The 23,004-nt window shown below is 44.5% G+C and overlaps 1 protein-coding gene across 1 annotated transcript in view; it reads left to right on the top strand.

The window, feature by feature from the left end:
• Window positions 1–1,879: 1,879 nt before the first annotated feature.
• NCF2 (neutrophil cytosolic factor 2) overlaps window positions 1,880–23,004 on the top strand; it is a 43,390-nt gene continuing 22,265 nt past the window's right edge. The window contains exons 1-5 of the mRNA XM_004372956.2: window positions 1,880–2,339; window positions 5,455–5,537; window positions 16,985–17,093; window positions 20,975–21,109; window positions 22,707–22,814. Coding sequence (XP_004373013.1) covers window positions 2,166–2,339; window positions 5,455–5,537; window positions 16,985–17,093; window positions 20,975–21,109; window positions 22,707–22,814 — 609 coding nt within the window. The 5' untranslated portion in view covers window positions 1,880–2,165. The remainder of the gene's footprint in view (window positions 2,340–5,454; window positions 5,538–16,984; window positions 17,094–20,974; window positions 21,110–22,706; window positions 22,815–23,004) is intronic.

Raw genomic sequence — 23,004 nt, 5'->3', positions numbered from 1 at the left:
ATTGAATATACAATGGACTGTCAGAAGAACGGACAAATCTGCCTTGGAAAAAGTACAGCCAGAATGCTCCTTAGAAGCGAGGATGGCAAGACTTTGTTTCATGGACTTTGGACATGTTATCGAAAGGGACCAGTATCTGGAGAAGGACATCATGCTTAGTAAAGTAAATCCATCAATAAGATGGATTGACATAGTGGCTGCAACAATGGGCTCAAACAGCACCGATTGTGAGGACGGCTGAGGACCAGGCAGTGTTTCCCTCTGTTGTACGTTTGTTGCTATGAATCAGAACAAGGTCGCTATGAGTCAGAACCAAATCGACAGCACCTAACAACAAGAAGTCGAAATGTTACTCCAATTTGCAAATTGTATATTAAATAAACTTCCGTCAATTTCTATCATTGGCTTAATATGATTTTTGTTTTAACAGAACCCACCCAGGTGCTCTGAGGGAGAAAGACCTGACGATTTGTTTCTGTAAAGATTACAGCCTAGAAAACCCTGTGGGGTAGTTCTACTCTGTTACTGGGCAGCTATGAGTCCAGAATCAACTTGCTGGCACCTAACAACAAAAGCAACAGTTTTACTGCAATATCACTTGTTGTTTCTAGGAATAATTAATGTGCTACTTGAGCTTTGATTATTTGCCGATTGGAATAACAATACCTCTTCCTGGCATCACTGCTACCTAGGTTGTTTGCAAATGATTTCTAACTTCTTTTGAAATGCATTCCTTTGTCATTTACTGAGTATTGACATTGGGGATCCAAGAGTGAAGAGGCATGGTTCTAACTCTCAAGAGGCTTAAGAGGTATGCTAAAAGCTGATGAAGACATAAATTGCAATAAAATTTAATGTGGTGTTAGGGAAAAGATGGGCTAGAGGAGGGAGAAATTGTTTCTATTTTTTGGGAGTGTGGGGCTAGATTTGACAGATGTGGTAATATTTTACCTGGGTTTTGAAGAATGTGTAGGAGTTTGCCAGGCAAAGAGGTGAGGTGCGAAGACCTTTCAAACAGCGAAAACAGTCTGTCTTCTCAATTCTCACACTATCTATCCTACAAGTCCTGTAGAGAGTACATTTTAAAGTTTTATTTTCAAGCTTTTAAGGGAAGCTTGGTGATAATTGGTGAAATCTTTTAGTTTTTACAGAACAAGAGTTAGCATCTGAATATTTGAATGAAATAAGCATGCATTTTTACCTAACATTATCTCATATTTACCAGGATTTTAGTAAATCATATTGGTTATATCCTCTACCCCAAATTATTCTTCAGGGAGATTTTACTAAATTTTACCTTGCTGAGGTATCAAAGAGAGGAATCTTAAATCTGTTTTTTTAGGAGACTAGTAAACTCATTAGTCTTCAATACAGACCCCTCATCTCTTCAATTTTTCACAGAAAGACAGGGAAAGTAATAATCCACAGTCATATCTGGCTCCTAATTTGTGCATTTGCGGAAAACTGGTCTTGTCTGAGCTTCCTAAATGTTCATAAAAGTTACCTCAGACTCAGACACCCCAAGACCATCCTGTCTCAGAAATGTGTTCATTGCTAATTTTAGCTCAAGATAAAAACATACCAAGATGGTCTGCGAGGTTAAGAGTGAGAAAGCCACCTTGAATGAAGAAACTTAATTTAAGGGTGGAAAGAACTATCCTTTCATCCAACCCGGTTATTTAACAGAGGTATGGAAATTGAGGTCCAGGGAGGGGCAGTGACCTGCCAAGGTTGCCCTGGAGTTGGGGGCAGAGCCCTGGCCAGAATGTGCCGCAGAAGGCGGAGGACAGAAAAGGAGGGGCTGGGTGACAGAGCAGAAGCATTTTGGGGAACTGACCCCCTGCAGGCAGAATCTGATGTACTTCCTCTCTTTCTCCACACTCCGCCACCGCTCACCCTCTCTCTGTCTCTCTCTTTCCCTTACTCTTTCTTGGTAAGGTTATGCGTCAGTTACCGATGGGTGGGGACATTTCCTGATGCATTTGCAACACTGAGAAGTTGTCTTTAGCGAGGCAGGACCGCATTCTGAGCACCAGGCCAGGAAAATCAACACCTGGGGCAGCTGGGCCGCCCTGCTGGGGGAGACGCCCCTCCTCACCCACTCCCTGCCGCCCAGCCTCAGCTGTCTACTGGCAGCCTCCCGCCCTCCTGGTTTCCACCTGACCATGTCCCTGGCTGAGGCCATCAGCCTCTGGAATGAAGGTGTGCTGGCGGCCGACAAGAAGGACTGGAAGGGCGCTCTGGACGCCTTCACCGCCGTCCAGGATCCACACTCCAGAATTTGCTTCAACATTGGCTGCATGCACACGATCCTGGAAAACATGCCGGATGCGGAGAAGGTGAGTGGAGGGGCTTCTCTCCCACCGGTCTCCTCCCGGCCTTTGTTTAATTATGGTTCTCAACCCAGGCTGCACTTTAGAAACATTTGGGGAGCTTTACAAGAACAAAAGATGCCCAGGCCCCACCTCCAGAGATTCTGATTTGATTGGTTGGGTGGGGCCTAAACAATCCTAGGTTTTTTTGTTTTTTTTTTTAAATTTATTGTACTTTAGATGAAGGTTTACAGAACAAATAGTTTCTCATTAAACAGTTAGTACATATATTGTTTTATGACAATGGTTAACAACCCCAGACATGTCAACACTGTCCCTTCTCAACCTTGGGTTCCCTATTACCAGCTTTCCTGTCCCCTCCTGCCTCCTAGTCCTTGTCCCTGGACTGTTGTGCCCCATTAGTCTCGTTTTGTTTTATGGGGCTGTCTAATCTTTGGCTGAAGGGTGAACCTCGGGAGTGACTTCATTACTGAGCTAAAAGGGCGTCCGGGGGCCATACTCTTGGTCTTTCTCCAGTCTCTGTCAGGCCAGCAAGTCTGGTCTTTTTGTGTGAGTTAGAATTCTGTTCTACATTTTTCTCCAGCTTTGTCCAGGACCCTCTATTGTGACCCCTGTCAGAGCAGTCAGTGGTGATAGCCAGGCACCATCTAGTTTTACTGGACTCAGTCTGGTGGAGGCCATGGTAACAATCCTAGTTTTTAAAAGCTCCCCAGGTAGTTCTAATGGGCTATCAGGGTTGAGACCCAGTAGCCCCAGGTTATGCTCTTCTTTCCCCCACGTATTAAGTTCAAACCGTTCTTTAATCATTCTTTAACATCTTTCTGAAGACTTCTCTTCCCATATTCCCTTCTATGAACTGCTGAACACCAGGGTCTTCATCTTACCACTTAGCACCTGATGATAAGGAGCCTCATAATTTTCCAAGAGTTTCATGTGTGTCAGTCTTGCCTGCCCAGTAGGTGGAGGGGAGGCATTTATGAAAAAATAGGTTTCATCTCAAGTAATAATTCTGATCAGTATTGTGGACCACTCTTTTAAGAATTCTGAGACTGGCAGAAGGAAATCATATGGTGATTGATTAAGGATGTCTGCCAAGGGCATCGTGTGGATTGTTGTTAGGTTCCTGTCTAGTCTGTTCTGATTCATAGCGACCCTATGTATAACAGAATGAAATACCGCCTGGTCCTGCGCCATCCTCACATTCGTTGTTAAGCTTGAGCTCATTATTGCAGCCACTGTGTTAACCCATCTCACTGAGGGTCTTCCTCTTTTTCACTGACTCTCTACTTTACCAAGCATGATGTCTTTCTCCAGGGACTGGTCCGTCCTGATAACATGTCCTAAGTACCTGAGACGAAGTCTCACCATCCTCGCTTCCAAGGAGCACCATAGCTGTCTTTCTTCCAAGATAGACTTGTTCGTTCTTCCGGCAGTCCATGCTATATTCAACATTCTTCGCCAACACCATAATTAAAAGGCATCAATTCTTCTTCAGTTTTCCTTATTCGTTGTCCAGTTTTCGCATGCATATGAAGCGACTGAAAATACCACGGCTTGTGTAGGCACACCTTAGTCCTTAAAGTGACATCTTTGCTTTTTAACACTTTAAAGAGATCTTTTTGCCCAATGCAATGCATCATTTGATTTCTTGGCTGCTGCTTCCATGGGCATTGATTATGGATCCAAGTAAAATGAAATCCTTGACAACCTCAGTCTTCTCTCTGTTTATCATGATGTTGCTTACTTGTTCAATTGTGGGGATTTTTGTTTTCTTTATGTTGAGGCCTAATCCATAGCGAAGGCTGAAGTCTTTCTTTTAAAAATATTTTTATCCCTCAAATTCCTTAGTATGGGGTTGAGCATTCTCAATAATCACTGTTTGGATTGATCATGGTAAGCTGGAAAAGACATGAGTTTAGAAGCAGAAGGTCTAGGATCAAATCCCAGCTCTGCCTTTCCCCAGACCTTTGGTTTTAGGGATTATGTGTTAGATGTGAGAATTAGTAAGGCTGGCCAGCCAGCTGAGTCCAACTCATGGTGAACTCCCCCTGCCCCATGTGTATTAGAATGGAACTGTGCTCTGTAGGGTTTTCAGTGGCTGATTTTTTGGAAGTAGATCACCAGGTCTTTCTTCTGAGGAGCCTCTGGGTGGACTCAAACCTCCAACCTTTTAGTTAACAGCCAAGCATGTTTACTTTTTGTACCACAAGGCACCAACTGTATAACTTCACACCACTGTATAAATGTTAGTTATTATTTTTACCTTTCACTGCCAGTCTTTGCAAGGCAGTGTAGACAAATGAGTAGCTCCCAGTCTCCTTAAAGAGTCAGTTCTTCCCGAGGTCAGCCTTACTGTTAACCAGCAGGTATTCAAGCCTCAGCCACATTCCTGGCAACAGGAAGAGAGAGAAGGGGTTGAAATGCTCTCTCTCCCTGACAAGTAGATCACAGGCTCCACAGGCCATGCCAGAAGGAACAGGAGAGGGCCCCCCACCTCTGGCTGGAGGGAGGACAGCAGCCCCCATCCCATCAGGGGCCCGATGAGGGGGTAAGCAAACAGCACACAGACTCTGAGGGTGATGAAGACAAAGGGCACATTGTCAGGGAGAAGGGATGGGAAAGGACAGCAGCTGGTCTGGGAGCAGCTGTGCCAGCCACAACTGTGTGCTTCCTCGTTTGTGGGTCCTTGGAAGGCTATACAGGCCACCACCCACCTCTCAGCTCACTCTTTCACACGCCTTCTCGCTCACGCATCAAACTCCTCCTTGTCTCTTCTGCTTCTGTCCTTCTCATTCTTTCTACCCCCCTTCGTTTTCCTGCTTGAGTCCTTAGTACTAGCATTTTCTATGCATTATCTCTTTTATTTTAATTTTGTCAGTAATCTTGAGAAGCAGATATTAATATCCCCATTTTACAGAGGAGAAAACTAAGGTTCAAGGAGATTAGGTAACTTGCTGCATGCTAGGCAAATAGGAAGTGATGAAGCAGGACATTCTGACCCAGTCTATCTAATCTAAATCCCATCACCTTCAAGACACCAGCCATTCTCATGATCCCTTGACACATACTCTGGGTCATCTCACAGCTCCTCACGGCTTTGTATGGACCCTTCTCTCCACAGGCCTTTACCAGAAGCATCAACCGAGACAAGCACTTGGCGGTGGCTTACTTCCAACGAGGGATGCTCTACTACCGGACAGAGAAGTAAGTGGTGCAGTATTGCACAAGCTGGGGAAGTTTACAGAGAAACCCTGAGGGATCCCAGAGCTGCTAGACTTGGTGTTCGAGAGGTATCTTCCTAGCCTCTGTCAGGAAGTCTGGTTTGACCTTCTCTAGGCAGTTATGCAATAAGTCAGCAGGAGGCGGAAGCCCTCACTGGTGAGGGAGGGTAGGCCTGTCACCCTGATTTTAAGTCTGCTGTCTCATAGCTCAGAGTATGTGGGTGGTGCAAATGGTTAACAGCTGCTAACCAAAAGGTTGGAGGCTCGAGTCCATCCAGAAGCACCTCAGAAGGAAGGCCTGGAGATCTACTTCCGAAAGATCCCAGCCATTGAAAACCCTATGGAGCACAGGTCTACTCTGATGCACACGGGCTTACCATCAGTTGGAATCAGCTTGACAGGAAGTGGTAATTGGTGTCATGGCTCACAAAGAGCCTACGTAACCACCATAGGCCTGGTATTCAGCTGGCCTGACCCAACCGCCAGCATCCCTCGGCTGGGTCACTACCTGGGCAGTGCTCGCTGTAAATGATTTGGCCATCATGAGTGACTACCATGAGGTCCTGACCCGTGACAGAATGAGGATTACCATGAAGCTACATGAAAACCTTGTTAACACTGTGAGTGTAATTAACGCCACTGAACTGTACACTTAAAAACAATTAAAATGGCAAATGTAATATTTTCTATATTTCACTACAATAAAAGAGCAAGGCCACATGACAAGAAACATACTGCAGAAAAGTAAAAACAAAACAAAAATGCCTTGCTTAATTCCAGCAAAATCTGTTTTCAAAATCCATTTAATGAAATATAATTTGGCCATAAAAATGAGAGTATGAACTATTTACATTATATGTATGTGAATATATTAATACAGATAAATAAATAGCGTATACACTGATACAGAAAAGAGTTCACAGTAGATGTTCAGTTTAAAACACAGATTGCAAAACAGTATATAGGGTCACTATGAGTCAGAATCAATTCAACAGCACACAACAACATAGCACAATCCTATTTACGTTTCACAGAATCAAGTCTGAAGGCCGTAGACCAAAATGTTATCAGTAGTTCCCTCCAGGTGTTGGGATTGTAGGGATTTCTGTTTTTTCTCACTTTATCCGTATTTTTTAAAGTATTTGCGGTCAATATGAATTAATTATAAAAAGGTAAATACATACAAATGGAAGTAAATTGCAATTCCCACACCCCAAAAAATACCCAATAACAAATATACAAACAATAAATTTAAAATATTCTTTTATTTTTTAAACTGTGCTTTAGATGAAGGTTTACAGAGCAAATTAGTTTTTATTGTTCTGTCACATTGGTTACCAACCGCACGACATGTCAACACTCTCCCCTTCTCGACCTTGGGTTCCTCATTTCCATTTGTCCAGCCTTCCTGTCCCCTCCTGCCTTCTCATCCTTGCCCTGGGCTGGTGTGCCCATTTAGACTCGTGTACATGGTTGAGCTACGTGTATTATTGTTTGTTTTATGGATCTGTCTAATCTTTGGCTGAAGGGTGAACTTCAGGAGTGACTTCAGTACTGAGTTAAAAGAGCGTCCAGGGGCCATCCTATCAGGGTTTCTCCAGTCTCTAGCAGACCAGTAAGTCTGGTCTTTTTTTGTGAGTTTGAATTTTATGCTACATTTTTCTCCAGCTCTGTCTGGGACCCTGTATTGTGATCCCTGTCAGAGCAGTTGGTGGTAGCCAAGCACCATCTAGTTATGCTGGACTCAGTCTGGTGCAGGCTGTAGTTGTGGTCCATTAGTCCTTTGGACTTATCTTTCTCTTGTGTTTTTGGTTTTCTTCATTCTTTCTTGCTCCAGACAGGTTGGGACCAGTGGAGTATCTTAGACAGCTGCTCACAAGCTTTTAAGACCCCAGACGCTACTCACCACAGTCAGATGTAGAACATTTTCTTTATAAACTGTATTATGCCAATTGAGCTAGATGTCTCCCGAGACCATGGTCCCCGGACCTCAGCCCGGTAATTCAGTCCCTCAGGGAGTTTTGATGTATCTATGAAGCTTCCATGACCTTGCCTTGGTCAAGTTGTGCCGACTTCCCCAGTATGGTGCATTGTCTTACCCTTCACCAAAGTTACCACTTATTTATTGTCTAGTTAGTGTTTTTTCCTTCCCTATCACTCCCCTCCCTTGTAACCATCAAGATTGTTTCTTTCTGTGTGTAGAAGCTTCTCATGAGTTTTTATAATAGCGGTCTCATACAGTATTTGTCCTTTTTTGATTGACTTATTTCACTCAGCGTAATGCCCTCCAGATTCATCCATGTTGTGAGATGCTTCACAGATTCATCATTGTTCCTTATCGTTACATAGTACTCCATTGTGTGTATGTACCATAGTTTATTTATCCATTCATCCGTTGGTGGGCATCTAGGTTGTTTCCATCTTTTTTGCTATTGTGAACAATGCTGCAATGAACATGGGCATGCATATGTCTATTGGTGTGACGGCTCTTATTTCTCTTGGATATATTCCGAGGATTGGGATTTCTGGATCATATGGTATTTCTATTTCTAGCTTTTTAAGGAAGCACCATATCGTTTCCCAAAATGATTGTACCATTTTGCATTCCCACCAGCAATGCATAAGCATTCCGATCTCCCCACAGCCCCTCCAACATTTTTTATTTTGTTTTTTCGATTTGTGTTTTTTTGTTTTTTTTTTTAAATGTCGGGGTGAGATGGTATCTTCTCTGGTAAATTAAAAATACTCTAAGCATAAAATGTCTCAAGGGAAAGCAAACTGACCCTTTGTAGACATTGTTTTGCCGGAGTGCAGAGGTGGAAGAAATCAGCTCAGGCTAATGAAGAACTTTCTAGTAGTGAAAATGGTCTAAACATGGTGAGTGAGGGTGCAGCAGGTGAGGCTGAGCGTTGACGGGGCAGAGGGGATGCTGCAGAGGACTGTCTGGCATTGAGGCTCTGATCCCATCCTGATCCTGCACAACCTTGAAAGGCTTTGATCCTAGGTTTGGTCAGAAACAGAGCCTTTAAAAGGCCAACATGTTCAGCTGTTGCTAGGGGCAACGCTAAGAAGCTCAGAGGAGTTACAAGATGTACATGCATCAATTATCCGAATCAGTAAGAGTAGAAGTGAAGTCTTCCCGAAAAAAAGCAACAGATAAAGACACAGAGGTAGTCTGGAGAGAGATAGCCTGTGATTGCAGAGGATACCCAGGCACTTAACTTTCAGCAGCTTCACGCCTCTGTCTAGCAGTCTCTGTCTCTCTCTTCCCATCCTTCTCCTTCTCGGTCTCTCCTTCCCCCTGCCCATCTTCTCTAGATGTATAGAAGATTCAGGAAGGCCCGAGAACAAATCCTCCAGCTGACCTTAAATCTCAAAAGACAAACTCTAAGGCCATCCTTTTAATTACTTCTAACAACCTATAATGATGGAGAGACAACTCCCCAGAGATTTGTTCGAAAGTCCCAGAGACTGGAAGGCTGGGAGGCTAGGATTATGAGTGAGTTAGAAAGAAGCTTTTCTCTCAGGGTCTAGGAATAAGATCCAGGATTCACTTAATCTGTGATTGGTAATTGTTAAACTGGAGAGAGAAATCTACCAAATTTTATCTTTAATTCAACAATCATCTATCGTGGAAGTAATATAAACCAACCAGTTGCTGTCGAGTGTATGACAACTCATTGTAATCCCATGTGTGTCAGAGTAGAGCTGTGCTCCATAGGGTTTGAATGGCTGATTTTTTTGGAAATAGACTGCCAGGCCTTTCTTTCCAGGCACCTCTGGGTGGACTCAAAACCCCAACCTTTCAGTTAGCAGCCAAGCACATCAACAGTTTTCACCACCCAGGGACTCCAGGAATAATATAAATGAAGCACTAATCTTAAGCCTGAGGTGGCACATTTTCTGGCATTGGTGTTCCCCTCAAAGTTTTGTTCTTGATCGTCTTCCTTTTATCACTAGATCTTGCTGTTGTTGTAGTAAGGTGCCGTCATGTCGGTTTTGACCAATAGTGACCCTATAGGACAGAGCAGAACTGCCCCATAGGGTTTATAAAGCTGTCAATCTTTATGAGAGTGGGTGGTTGTTAAATGGCAAAATTATGGACTATCTTCCCAGAAAAATACACACAAGCACACATCTACTTTTATATATAATTTCATGGAGTTCCGTGTTTCCTGAAAATCCACATGTGAGCCTGTAGGGATCCATTCTGAGCCCACCTCTCCCATAACACTGATGTCCACCTGCAGCTTGCCAGCTCTTAAGTCTGTATCTGGGATCAGCCCAGGATGTCTCTCTTCCTTAACCTTGTCACATTCACCTCTTAAATCTCTCTTAAATTCATTCATTTCTCTCTATCCCCACTAGCACCACCCTAATTCAGGCCCTCATTATTCACTAGGTGTATTGCAGTCACTTCCTAACTGATTTCCCAGCCACCAGTCTTGTCCTTTCTATCCATATTCCAGAGCACTCTACTTTAAAAATAAATGTGGAGGCTAATTACCTCCATGAACAACTGCTTCCTTTGCCATGAGACCAGAAGAACTGGATGGTGCCTGTCTACCATTACTGAACATTTTGATCAAAGATTCTACAGAAGAATCCTGATCGAAAGGGGGAAAATGTAGAACAGAATTTCCAATTTTCACAGTCTAGACTTTATGGAGCCATGGTGGCTGGATAAACCCCTGAAACTACTGCCCTGAGATAATCTTTAAAACTTAAACCAAAAAGATCCCCTAAAGTCTTCTTAAAACCAATAGTTTCACTAAACTAGTAAAAAATGTCTGCTGTGAGCATTATGGTCTTTTAAGAACTATATGGGATCAAAATGACAACAGCAACTGGAAAGATTAGACAGGAACCTTAGGGGGCAGTGAGTTTATGTTAATGGGGGAGGAACAACTCGGAAAAGGAGGGTGAGAATGGTTGTACAACTTGAATCAATGTCACAGAATTGTACATGCAGAAACTTGAATTGGTGTATATTTTTTGCTGTGTATATTCTCAACAACAACAATAAAAAAATAAATTATTTTTTAAAAACCAAACAAAAAAATAAATAAAAATGTGATCTGCGTAAGAAACTTCAGTGGTTCCACCTTATTACAGGATAAAGTCCAAATTCCCTTGCCTACTCCTATGTGGTCCAGCTGATGTCTACTCCACTCACTCACCCTCCATGCATTTGCACCAGCTACACGCAACCACTAGGGCAGTGACACTCTCTTTTATGCCTCTTTTTATAACATCTACTGTCTGACAGATATTTTGTATACTTGTCTCCTCCACTGCTCTGTGAGTGTCTTGAGAGAAGAAATTTTTACTTGCTCATTCTTGTATTTCAGTATCTAGCATAACAAGTTACTCAGTAAATGCTTGTTGAAGTGATTAAACGAAAGTGAACAAAATACAGTTTCTGTTTCGAGAAACTTATAAAAAGGGAAGACAAATCATGATCACCAGTAACAATAATGCGAGGCAGAATGGGGTAAGTGCTATAAGAGATATTTTAAATAGTGCAATAGGGACCTAGAGAAATTACCGCCTACTGAGTGGATTAGGAATTCTCCCCGATTACAATGGGACTTGTTTTAGGGTAGTAATGTTACGGATGATTTTCTTTCCTTCTATTTTCATATATTGCCACGTTGCTATCCTATCATTATAAAGTTCCAACAGAACAAAGTTAGAGAACATTTCTGAGAAGGCAAGGTGTCTCGGTGATGACTGTGGCCAAGCTGTCTCATGCCTCACCTGTCTGGCCCCAGCCTTGTTATCTGAAAGGGGAAGTCGTCCCTAAATTGTCTTTCAGAATCCTGTGCTTTATGAATCAGGGCTGTGATAATAATGGTGAGAACCAAGGCCATACACCAAAAGAGGCCACTCATCAAAGCCTTCTCCCTGCTGACATTCAAACGAGAAAGGGCGTGGACCCCAGCCTTTGTCATAGCAGCAGCTGTGGCGTCCAAAGGTGTGTGATATTTTGACTCCTTTCAGCTTGCTGAGAATTTCCATTATCCTGGATACAAGCATTTGAACTGCAGGAGTCTAGACTGCATGGAGCATTGGTAGCGCAGGAACAATCGGGAACCTCAGTAGTTACCAAGAAATCTTTACAAGGTGTATTAAAAAAAAATGATTATAAAATATCTCAAGCTCAGAGATCGTGAAAAGCCACGGAGAGGTGGCCGCTGAGGCTAGTGCACTCCTGCCTGGGAGGAGCGGGGGCTGGGGACCCAGCGGGCCAAGGCGTCCGCGGGGTGTCGTTCGCTGTGGGCGTGAAGAAAGCACTAGCATCAGCCTCGCGGAACCCGGCATGGAGCTGCCAGCACTCTGGTCGTCTCCTAGGGGCTGCTGCGCCTTCTGAATGCCCTGGAGAGAACGCTCAGAGAAGGGCTGTAGGGAGGGGCTGCTGGGAAAACTGCTGGGGAAGGTACGGGGCTGCCACTTGCGGCACACCTGCACCAGGGCGGCACCGGGGCTGAATGCTGTTTTAGAATTTTCTTCCTGAGCACAGAGGGGAAACAGGCGTGTCTCAAAGCGGACTCCCCCATGGGTGCAGCTCCAGGTAAACAGTGGAGGGGCTGAAGAGAGGCATGTGGCAGGAAGGAAGGAAGCTGCAAGACAGGGCAGAAGTTTCTTTAACCGGTTGCCATTGAGTCCATTTCAACTCATGGTGACCCCCTGTGTGTCAGAGTAGAACTGTGCTCCATAAGGTTCTCAGTGGCTGATTTTTCAGAAGTAGATTGCCAAGCCTCTGGGTGGCCTGAACCTCTAACCTTTTCTTAGCAGTCTAGGGTGTTAAGCGTTTGCACTAACCCAGGGACTCCAGAAGTTTTTTAATACATGTTTTAAATGGACATTTTGCAGGGATAACCCCCTACCCCACCTGTTTTATAACACAAAGCAAGCACTTTGAATAATTGGTCAAGTCTCTCCTCCCTCCCACCAGGCCAGATCTTCAGACATCTTGATAAGCAGGAGAACTAGGAGGAGGGTGTTCTTGGGCTCCTTCTATATCAAGGTACCGCGGCAGAACTGGGGAGTTTGGAGCGGGCGGTGATACTTCACAGCTGAAATCCTTGTGCTTGGCCAGCTCACCAGGGAGGAAGGCATATTTGTAGGTTAATACTGACAGACTTAAAGGTTGCCCTCCGAGGACCCTCACTGTCTCACAAACAGGCGGAAGAACACAGTGGAAATTGCATGGGTCAAAAGTCTCAGAACATCTGCTTTTCCGCTTGCCCCCTCCGCGGTGGCTCAGCGAATCGGAGCCAGTCACCCCTACCTTCTGGCTTAGAAAGAAGGAACAGAACGCTTCCTCCCCCTTCTCAGGAATGTCTGGAAAGTGTGTACACTGCTTTAAATGCAGATTGCTTCTTAGGGAATGGCCTGCATGCTTCTAATATATTTTATAACCATCTTATTTACCAACAAGAACACGTTAGAGAAAACAATCCTGTGTCAAACCCAGGCGGGCTTCTCCCCTTACTTCTACAGCCAGAGCTGCTGCCGTGGGAGTTACTTTAAACTAAACGGTGACCCACTGTCCAGCATGCAGGGGCCCGTTATCCAGTAGGCAAGGTAACAGAGCATCTGCAGTGAACAATTTCGCATTTGTTCACCACATCAAAGATTCTGCTTTTGCGGATGGCTGGCGTCTGTCTCTCTCCCCACCCCACAGCACCTTCCTACAGAATCAAAGCCTCTTTTCAAATTTACAATCCCTGACAGGGACAGATGACCCAGTGAACAAGGAAAGCACGGGGTTACTTGTGCTTACTTCCTAATCTGTAGTGAACAATTTCACATGGGTTTCACCTCATCTTTGTGGTGAAACCCATGTGAAATTGTTCACTACAGATTAGTAAGGGAAATTGCCCACTTACCTTGCCTACTGGATAATCCTCCCCTACCAGTATGTCCCCCAGCCACCCTGGGTACAACTTCTTGAGATTCTCTTGGCCAACCAGCCCTCTAAGTCTCCTTGAGATCAGAGTTCCAGCTTCTACAACTGTATATGTTTATCTCCTGGCTAATGCCTAGTATAGTATAGAGCTTTAAATAGGCACATAATAAATGATTGGTGTATGAATATAATTGCTAGAATCTTAGAGCTGGAAAAAATAATAATATAAAATAGTAATAGTAATAAATTAGTGGGTGTACCAGGCACCATTCCAAGCACCTTAATCCTTCATTTTATTTTATCCTCACAAAAACCCATTGCCATCGAGTCGATTCTGACTCTTAGCGACCCTATAGGACAGAGTAGAACTGCCCCATAGGGTTTCCAGGGAGCGGCTGGTGGATTCAAATTGCCAACCTTTCAGTTAGCAGCCGTAGCTCTTAACCACTGCGCCACCAGGGTTCTTATAACAACTCTGTAAAGTGCACACTATTATTATTCTCTTACTTGCCCTTGGTCACTAGATAGTAAGTGTAGAGCTAAGACTCGAGTCAAGCTCCTTGTATTATTTTGTTGTTGTTAGCTGTCGTGGAGCCTATGAGTCACCAACTTATGGATGATTTTCAGAAGTAGATTGCCAGGGCCTCTCTTCCTAGTCTTAGTCTGGAAGCTCCACTGAAATGTGTTCAGCTTCATAGCAACATGCAAGCCTCCACTGATAGACTGGGCAGTGGCTGTGCATGAGGTGCACTGGCTGGGACTCGAACCTGAGTCTTCTGCATGGAAGGCAAGACTTTTACCACTAAACCACCAAAGCCCTCATCCTGGTATTACACACGCCTTGTATTATAGACATGGAACCTGAGGCCAGGGAAGCAGCTTTCCAGGGTCTCCCAGTTAGCAGCACGGCTGACAGATCTGGCCCCTGCCCTAACTTCACAACACTGGCGCCTTCATGACACCTCGCCACGTTTTGAGGAGCTCGCCAGTCTTTATCCAAATTCCAGGTTGGTCCCCCAAAAAAAGCCCCTGATAGCAGCTCTGGGTCTGTGAGTGACCTGGGGATTTTTGGTTCAGTTACCCAAGTAGGACCCACCACGCCAGGGACTGAGTGGGGGTAACTTATTTTTTGCTGCCCTCACCCCAGCCCAGTGATGACTCACTCCCACCGGGGCCTCTGTGGAGGTTGAGCAGGCTAAGGCTGGAACCAGCTCCCTCAGGGCATGTGTCCAGTTCCTGCCCATACCCTGGTGGGCCTTATTGATGTGGTCAGTCCCATTCTTGACCACAAAACCAGTGACAGTAGCCCTAACATGCCTCCAGCCAATCAGCACAATGCTAACCCCACAAAACACAGGGCAGTGCCAGGAGGGGCATTAGGTATGCTCTGTGGCTTAAATGGTAGTTTCTTCTTTGTCTTCCCCTTTTTCTTTCCCCGAAGTGTATGGGGGGGGGGGGGCTGGAGGGTAGGAGGAAGATTAAGAAGTTCTCAAAACCAAGAGGTAAATTGCACTCAAAAGAAGCCAAAAGGTCCTGATACCTGCTACAACATGGATGAACCCTGAAAACATTATGCTGAGTGAAATAAGTCAGACACAAAAGGACAAAGATTGCATGACCTCACTTATATGAAATAGGCAAGTGCATAGAGACCAAAGTTTATTCCTGGTTACCAGGGGCTGGAGCAAGGGGGAGAGGGGGTCATTGCTTACGGGGCACTGAGTTTCTGTTAATGATGGTGGAATAACTTGGAAACGGATAGTGGTGATGGTTGCACAACATGACGACCGTGACTAATGTCACTGAATTGTCTGTGTAAAAATTGTTGAATTGGCAAATGTTATATATATTTTTGTCACAATAAAAAATAATTTAAAAAAAAGAAGAAGAAGCCAAAGGAGAAGGCTCTGGGCAGGAGAGGGATGTCAGCAGCTGTGAGAAGGGGACGCTCAGAGCCTTGTCAGCCTGGCCTGGCCTTCCATGAGAAGTGCTTTGAATCAGCCTGTCACCTCAGCTCTGGAGACTCAGGAGGAAGACAGGGGCCTCTGCTTGGAGCTCGCTGGAGAGAATGATGGGCACTATTTGAGAGTGACAAGACAGGCTGTCAGAAGGTGGGGGCTGTGTGCAGTCAACAAGGAAGGGGCTCAGGATTACTGTGATGCATCCCTCAAGGGGCACCATGCACACTGAATTCTATGAGATACTGGGGCGCAGGCCGATGAGAAACAAGTTGTTGTTAGGTACCGTCGAGTCGGTTCCCACTCAGTGATCCTATGTACCACAGAACGAAACACTGCCTGGTTCCGCCATTCTCACTATCATTGTTATGCTTGAGCCCATTATTGCAGCCACTGTGTCAGTCCATCTCACTGAGGATCTTCCTCTTTTTCGATGACTCTCTTAAGTCAATTACGATGTCCTTTTCCAGGGACTGATCCCTTCTGATAACATGTCCAAAGTATGTGGGATGTAGTCTCGCCATCCTTGCTTCTAAGGAGCATTCTGGCTATACTTCTTCCAAGACAGATTTGTTTGTTCTTTTAGCAGTCAATGGTATAGTCAGTATTTTTCTCCAACACCATAATTCAAAGGTGTCAATTCTTCTTTGGCCTTCCGTATTCTTTGTTTAGCTTTCACATGCATATGGGGCGATTGAAAACACCACGGCTTGGGTGACGTGCACCTTAGTCTTCAAGGTGACGTAAAATAGAGAAACTGAGGAAGAGGAATTGACGGATCCCTCTGAGCGTATAGCAACATTCACAAAAGCCAGTGACTAGTGTGAAATGCACCCAAGAACAGATAAAAAGAAACAATGTGGAGACATAGTGACCATAAAGCAGATTCCCCTTTGTCACAAAGACATCTGTTAATCACTAACTAGCTCAGGGTTTATCTTGTGCAAAGAATTTAACTTTAGGGAATTTCCCTTGCTTCTTGAGGGATACCAAAACCAGACCTGTTGCCACAGAGTCAATTCTGACTCATAGCGACCCTATAGGACAGAATAGAACTGCCCCATAGAGTTTCCAAGGAGCGGCTGGTGGATTCAAACTGCCAACATTTTGGTTGGCAGCTGAGCTCTAGCCTTTGGAATTCCCTACCTTTATTATTTTAAAACCTTGGAACCACACCTGAAGATTTGAATGGGGTCACAGAGACCACTTAGTGACGTAATGGCAGCTGATCTCAGAAAGGGGGTCATGATTCGATCAATCATGTTGAGACTAGCCAAGAGTTAATTTTCTACCATTTCCTTACCTTCTCCTTAAAAGCCTCATTGTAACTAGCCTGCTGTTGAGCCATTTGGTTTTTTTTTAGAAACAAATGGTCTCCCTGTATGCACACAGAATAACTGCTCAATAAACCCTACATACTTTATTTGTGCTTTGATTTTTTTTTTTTTTTGGCAAGGTCAAAAACACTGGAAAGGCTTATGTCCCCTTGGGATAGATGGGAAAAGGAGAAGCAAGCCCTGTACCTGGACTCATTTATTTTCTTCCTCTGTCCTGCAGATACGACTCAGCTATTAAAGATCTGAAAGAGGCCTTGACGAAGCTTCGAGGGAACCAGCTGATAGACTATAAAATCCTGGGGCTGCAGTTCAAGCTGTTTGCCTGTGAAGTAAGGAGGGCCAATGGGGAGAGGGGGGATGGCACGGTGGCTGATGGCAGAGGCCTAACTGGGGAGGTAGGGGATGTGCACAGGTAGGGCGCCATGCCTGGGCAGGCATAGTGTAAGCGCCCGGGTCGCCGCTTGAGGCGAGACACCAGTTAGCAGTTTCTGTTGGCCATCACAGTTCTCACTGCCAGCTGTGAGAGATCATTCAGCAATATGGCACTAATTGCCATAGGCACTATTTTCCATAGTTAGGCCCCTGGCTGACCGTCAGGTGCAGGCTATCTATCGACACCACTAGAAGCTTGGAAAAGTCATTCACTTCCTGGGCCTTGGCGTGCAGGTTTTCCCTGAAGAGGCTCACTGTGGGGTCGTCGGTTACCTGAGGGCATGCATTCAGGAACAAGAGGCTCCAAGGACTGAGTATAAATGAGAATGAAGCTTCTCCGAGGGGAGGTTGAACACCCCTGTGTTGGCCTGCAAAACTATTCATCATAATTTGCACGTTTTGTTTAGCCATTCAGCTGACTTATTTACTCAGCATTACACTAAACAAACCCAAACCAAACTCATTGTCATCGAGTTGATTTCAACTCATAGTGACCCTATAGGACAGAATAGAACTGCCCCCATAGGGTTTCCAAGGAGTGCCTGGTGGATTCAAACTGCCAACCTTTTGGTTAGCAGCTGTAGGTCTTAACCACTACGCCACCAGGGTTTCCAGCATTATACTAACAAACCCCAGATTATGTGTTCACTCTCTATCCATGAGGAGCTCTGGTGGCTCAATGGTTAAGTGCTAGGCTGCTAACCGAAAGGTCGGCAGTTTTAACCCACCAGCTGCTCTACGGGAGAAAGATGTGGCTGTCTGCTACCTAAAGATTACAGCCTCGGAAACCATATGAGGCAGTTCTACTCAGTCCTATAGGGTGTCTATGAGTCAGACTTCATTCGATTCAACGGCAACCGGTTAAGAGGATCCATCCAGGAGGAATTCCTGGGTGGTGCAAAATGGCTGAGTACTTGGCTACTAACTGAAAGGCTGGCAGTACTACAAACCCACCCAGAGGCACCTTGGAAGAAAGTCCTGGCAATCTACTTCCAAAAGATCACAGCCAGTGAAAACCCTCTGGAGCACAGTTCTACGCTGACACACATGGGGTCACCATGAGTCTGAATCGACTCCAGGGCAACTGGTTTTGGTGTATTTGTGTAGGCCGACCATAGTCTTGCTCAGGTCTCAAGTTACAGACCACATTTTTTGCAATGAATGGTTTTCACCCCATGCGCTTGGTTGTGACCCAGAGAGTAAGGATCATTTGGCCCAAACCTGTCCCCTCGTGCTCAAAGAACAACTGAAAACAGAAATTGAGGTAGTTTTGATAGCAGAACACTTATTTTCTGTATTACCAAAAGGGAGAAACATGACTGACATGTACTTTTCTCAACCAACCCTTCCCACTGCCCCCTTCCCATAAATATACATGAGTAGCTTTAGAAACTAAAATCCCTGTAAATATGGCAGAATTTTATTTAGAAGAATCTCTGAAAAAGGCTCCTTGCCTTAGTTTCTCAGGCACGAGAAGCCAAGTGTTCCCAGGGTAGCTCAGGACTAATAAGAGTCTGCAGCTGCCTGGGCCCTTAGGGACACATATCCTCATCTCAGCCCTGCAGCAGGCTGAGCAAATGACTTCACTTCTCGAAGTCCAGGGAAATGAGGCTTTGCAGTGGCAGTTGGCCGACACTTGGCCAACTTCTAGAGTAGGGCTTCTTTACCGTGGCACTATTGACATGCTAAATACCAAAAACCAAACCCACATTGAGTCGATTCCAACTCATAGAGCCTCCATAGGGTTTCCAAGGCTGTAAACCATAAAGGAAGCAGACTGCCACATCTTTCTCCTGTGGAGCCACTGGTGGTTTCAAACTGCCAACCTTTTGGCTAGCAGTCAAGCGCTTTAACCACTGTGCCACCAGGGCTCCTTATTGACACTCTGGACCAGGTAGTTTTTGTTGTAGGGGCCTGTCTTGTGCACTGTAGGATGTTTGGCAGCATGCCTGGCCTCTACTCACTAGATGTCCCCAGTGGAATAACTTAAAACATCTCCACGTATTGCCAATTGCCCCAGACTGAGAACCACTATATAGATTACAGGGTTGGGAGACCAGGTGGCTCTAGAGAAAGGATCATGTGACAGAGGCATGTGATAGAGAACATTCTACGAGAGGAATGTTCCTCCTTAACGGGATTGAAGTGAACTGTGGGGCAGGAAGTACGGGCTGTATGGGCCTCTTTGGAAGTAAGGCTATATTTTTCAGGATCTTTAAGGAGCCTAGTGGTGCTCCTAAAAAAAAAAAAAAAAAATTGGTGGTTCGAACCTACCCAGTGGCTCTGTAGGAGAAAGACCTGGTGATCTGCTTCTGTAAAGATTACAGCTAAGAAAACCCTATGGTGCAGTTCTACTCTGTCACATGGTGTCGCTATGAGTCAGAATCGACTCGATGGCACCCAACAACAACAAAGGCCCTCTTTAGCACACGAGACCCTCTAGTCATTTCCCTACTTATAGTCCCGCCCCCTGCCCCCTGCCCTTCCTCCTTGGTATAACTCTAGATTCTGAGAAATCACACCATCCTTTTTGAAAAGAGTCTTAGACTTTTCTAGTCATTAAGTCGTAAAAACCTGTTGTGGGAAAAGATCTGAAAAGAAGGTGGCTGAGAACCAAACAGGAAGTTCTAAATGGCCTTGAGTTTCTGCACACACAGTTGGGGTGGGCTGCTGAGGATAAGTGTGTACGCAGTAGGCAGCAGCTCATTGGAGGCTCAGAATCAGTCCTGGAAGTGAGTCTAGATCTCCACTTCTGTGGCTTGCTCCCAGTATCCACTGTGCCCCTTAAAAAAAAACAAACCCATTGCCGTCGAGTTGATTCCAACTCATGGCAACCCTACAGCACAGAGTAGAACTTCCCCATGGCGTTTCCAAGGAGCGCCGGGTGGATTTGAATTGCTGACCTTTTGGTTAGCAGCTATAGCTCTTAACCTGTAAACCACCAGGGTTTCCACTGTGCTCCTAGCCCTTCCAAACTGGATTCCAGTACCATCCACTAACTCCACGGAACTATCAATCCTGCTACGCATCCATACTTGCCTGATAAACTGTTTTTTTTTTAATCTGAATGTGAGCCTGAACCAAATCATGATGTAGGTGGCAAACTGATAGAGAGGAAAAGTGTATTAGTTATCTATTGCTGAATAACAAATTACCCCAAGCTACTACCTTGTAGCTTTAAATAATAAATATCTCAGAGTTTCTATGAGTTAGAAATCCGTGAGTGGCTTAGTGGGTGGTGCTGGCCACACATCTACATTTAGTTCCTGACACTGCCTCTGCCTCTTCAAGGGGTCTTGAGCAAGTCACTCTTCTCCATACTAACCCATTGAAAAAACTCATGGCCATGGAGTCCATTCCGACACATAGAAACCCTATAAGACAGAATAGAACTGCCCCATAGGGTTTGTAAGGAGCAGTTGGTGGATTTGAACTGCAAGCCTTTTGGTTAACAGCCAAACACTTAACCACTGAGCCACCGGGGCCCCACCTTCTCCATACTAAAACAACATAGTCAATCTTGTCCTCTCCTGATTTACATGGTTGTTGAAAGAATGCATACATTGTTCGATTTATGCATTGCACGGTGTTTTCTTAGCACCACGCTTGATGTAACTCCATGGTAAGAGCAATTGTACTACATTTTAGATATTCCCAGAAGAGCTGGGAAAGGGAAAACTATCACCAGACAATATTCCAGGAGTATACGTGAAAGTACACCTGGTACCTAGATTTGAAGCAATCCCAAGCCTTACGTTGTGGCCTGTGGTTTTTCTAGGTGTTATATAATATTGCTTTCATGTACGCCAAAAAGGAGGAATGGAAAAAGGCTGAAGAACATTTAGCATTGGCTATGAGCATGAAGTCAGAGCCCCGACATTCCAAAATCGACAAAGCCATGGAATGTGTCTGGGTAAGTACACTGGTAATATGAGGAAGTGAGAAGATGTCTTCAGATTTGTATTTGTTTGATGTACATGTGGCTGGAGAAACTACAACATTGGTGCTTTTTAACATGTTATAAAATATATATAACATGAAGTTTGCCGTTTTAATCATTTTTAAGTATATAATTTATAATTTGGTGGAATTAATTATATTCACAATGTTGTACAACCATCACCACTACCTACCCACAACATTGGTGCTTTTAATTTCTATGAGTTTGAGGTAGCCCTGATCTTGGAGTATACTTCCATGAAGATCTTTACTGTGAAGTGCTGAGAAGCCGAGGCCTAGGGTGCAGTACAGCCGAGCCCTGGCATCACAATGCTCTTGGAATAGGTCTCCATAGCAGCCTGGAGAGAGAGGATGTTGGAGGCTGGAGTGGCACTGAGAAGCCTCTAAGCATCATAAGGCTCTGCTTGCTACCTTTGAATCTTCACAGCCTCAAACACAGGCATATACGGGCTCTCAACAAAAATGTACTGATTATATGAATAAATAATAAAAATTACCCCTGGTTTGCCTGAATATGTTTGGGAATAAAGTTAGATTTTAACCAGGTTTTTCAAACACCAGGAACAAGAGGGTCACGTCATCTTTCTGTGCCTGTCCAAGTCAGCAAACCCTAGTCCCAAGGGAGCACTGTCATGGGCTTTGCTTGGGTCCTGGCCCACCCTTGTGGCCGTGGTGCCTCTTATGCTGAGGGACAGCCCTGCCTGAGACACACTGAAAGGGAAAGGGGCAATTCCCAAGGAAAAGTGGGTGCCCGGCAAATAACACCCACAGATGTCCACACAGCCTCTGAACATAAAGTGATATTAAAGCCAATTATTCCTACCTTAAAGGCCCTAGAACAATAGGAACAAAATCAGTCTTTATAAAACATTATGCTAAGTGCAATGAGCCAGACACGATAGGACAGCTATTGTACGATTCCACTTATGTGAGGTATCTAGAACAGGAAAATCCAGAAGGACAGAAAGTCGATTAGAGATTACAGGGACTGGGAGGAGGGGGAGATGGGGAGTTATGACTTAATAGACACAGAGTGTCAGTTTGGGATGATGAAAAGGTCTGGAAATAGTGGTGACAGTTACACACACTGTGAATGTACTTAATGTCACTGAATTGTACACTTAAAAGTCGTTAAAATGGTAAATGTTATGTATTTTACCACACACAAAAAAAAAGAATTAAAAAAAGTTTTTTAAGAGTACTTGGGTGAGTACCAAAAGCAGTTGTAAATAGCATTAAATCTAAATAATTCTTCGAAATCCAGTTGCAAACTGAATGATAATATAAAAACATTTCTTGGAAGATGAAATAGAGACTGTTAAAATAATAATTTAAATACAGCAGTATTAATCTATATTCTCAGGTGATATCAAGTAAAAAGTGAAAAATAAAAAAAAAATCAATCTTTACGAATTTAGAAAAAGTGATTTTGTGAGATTATCTCATTTGATCCTTGAAGATCCTTTGAGCCTCCATTCAGTGAGAGAGGCAAAACAAGTCTCATTGCCCCATTTTACAGATGAGGAGATACTATGTTTTCTGTGTTACAGAAGCAGAAGCTGTATGAGCCAGTGGTGATCCCCATGGGCAGGCTGTTTCGACCAAATGAGAGACAAGTGGCTCAGCTGGCCAAGAAGGATTACCTGGGCAAGGCTACGGTAGGTGAGAGCGCTGAGTCTCCTGTGGGTGAGCCATGCAGACAAGGTGGGAGGGACTCTTGGGAAGAAGTCACCCCCTTGTGGTTCTGCTCCTGGGATGGTAGACAGAGACTTGTTTACAGAGTAGAGGTCTTACTGAAAGAAGAGCGGACACTTCTGGTTTATTTTCTCCCAGCTCCTCTCATTCCTC

Source organism: Trichechus manatus, unplaced genomic scaffold (assembly GCF_000243295.1).
Source record: "Trichechus manatus latirostris isolate Lorelei unplaced genomic scaffold, TriManLat1.0 scaffold00021, whole genome shotgun sequence".
Taxonomy (NCBI): Eukaryota; Metazoa; Chordata; class Mammalia; order Sirenia; family Trichechidae; genus Trichechus; species Trichechus manatus.
The sequence above is the reverse complement of the archived record's forward strand: the minus strand, read 5'-3'. Positions and strand labels throughout refer to the sequence as shown.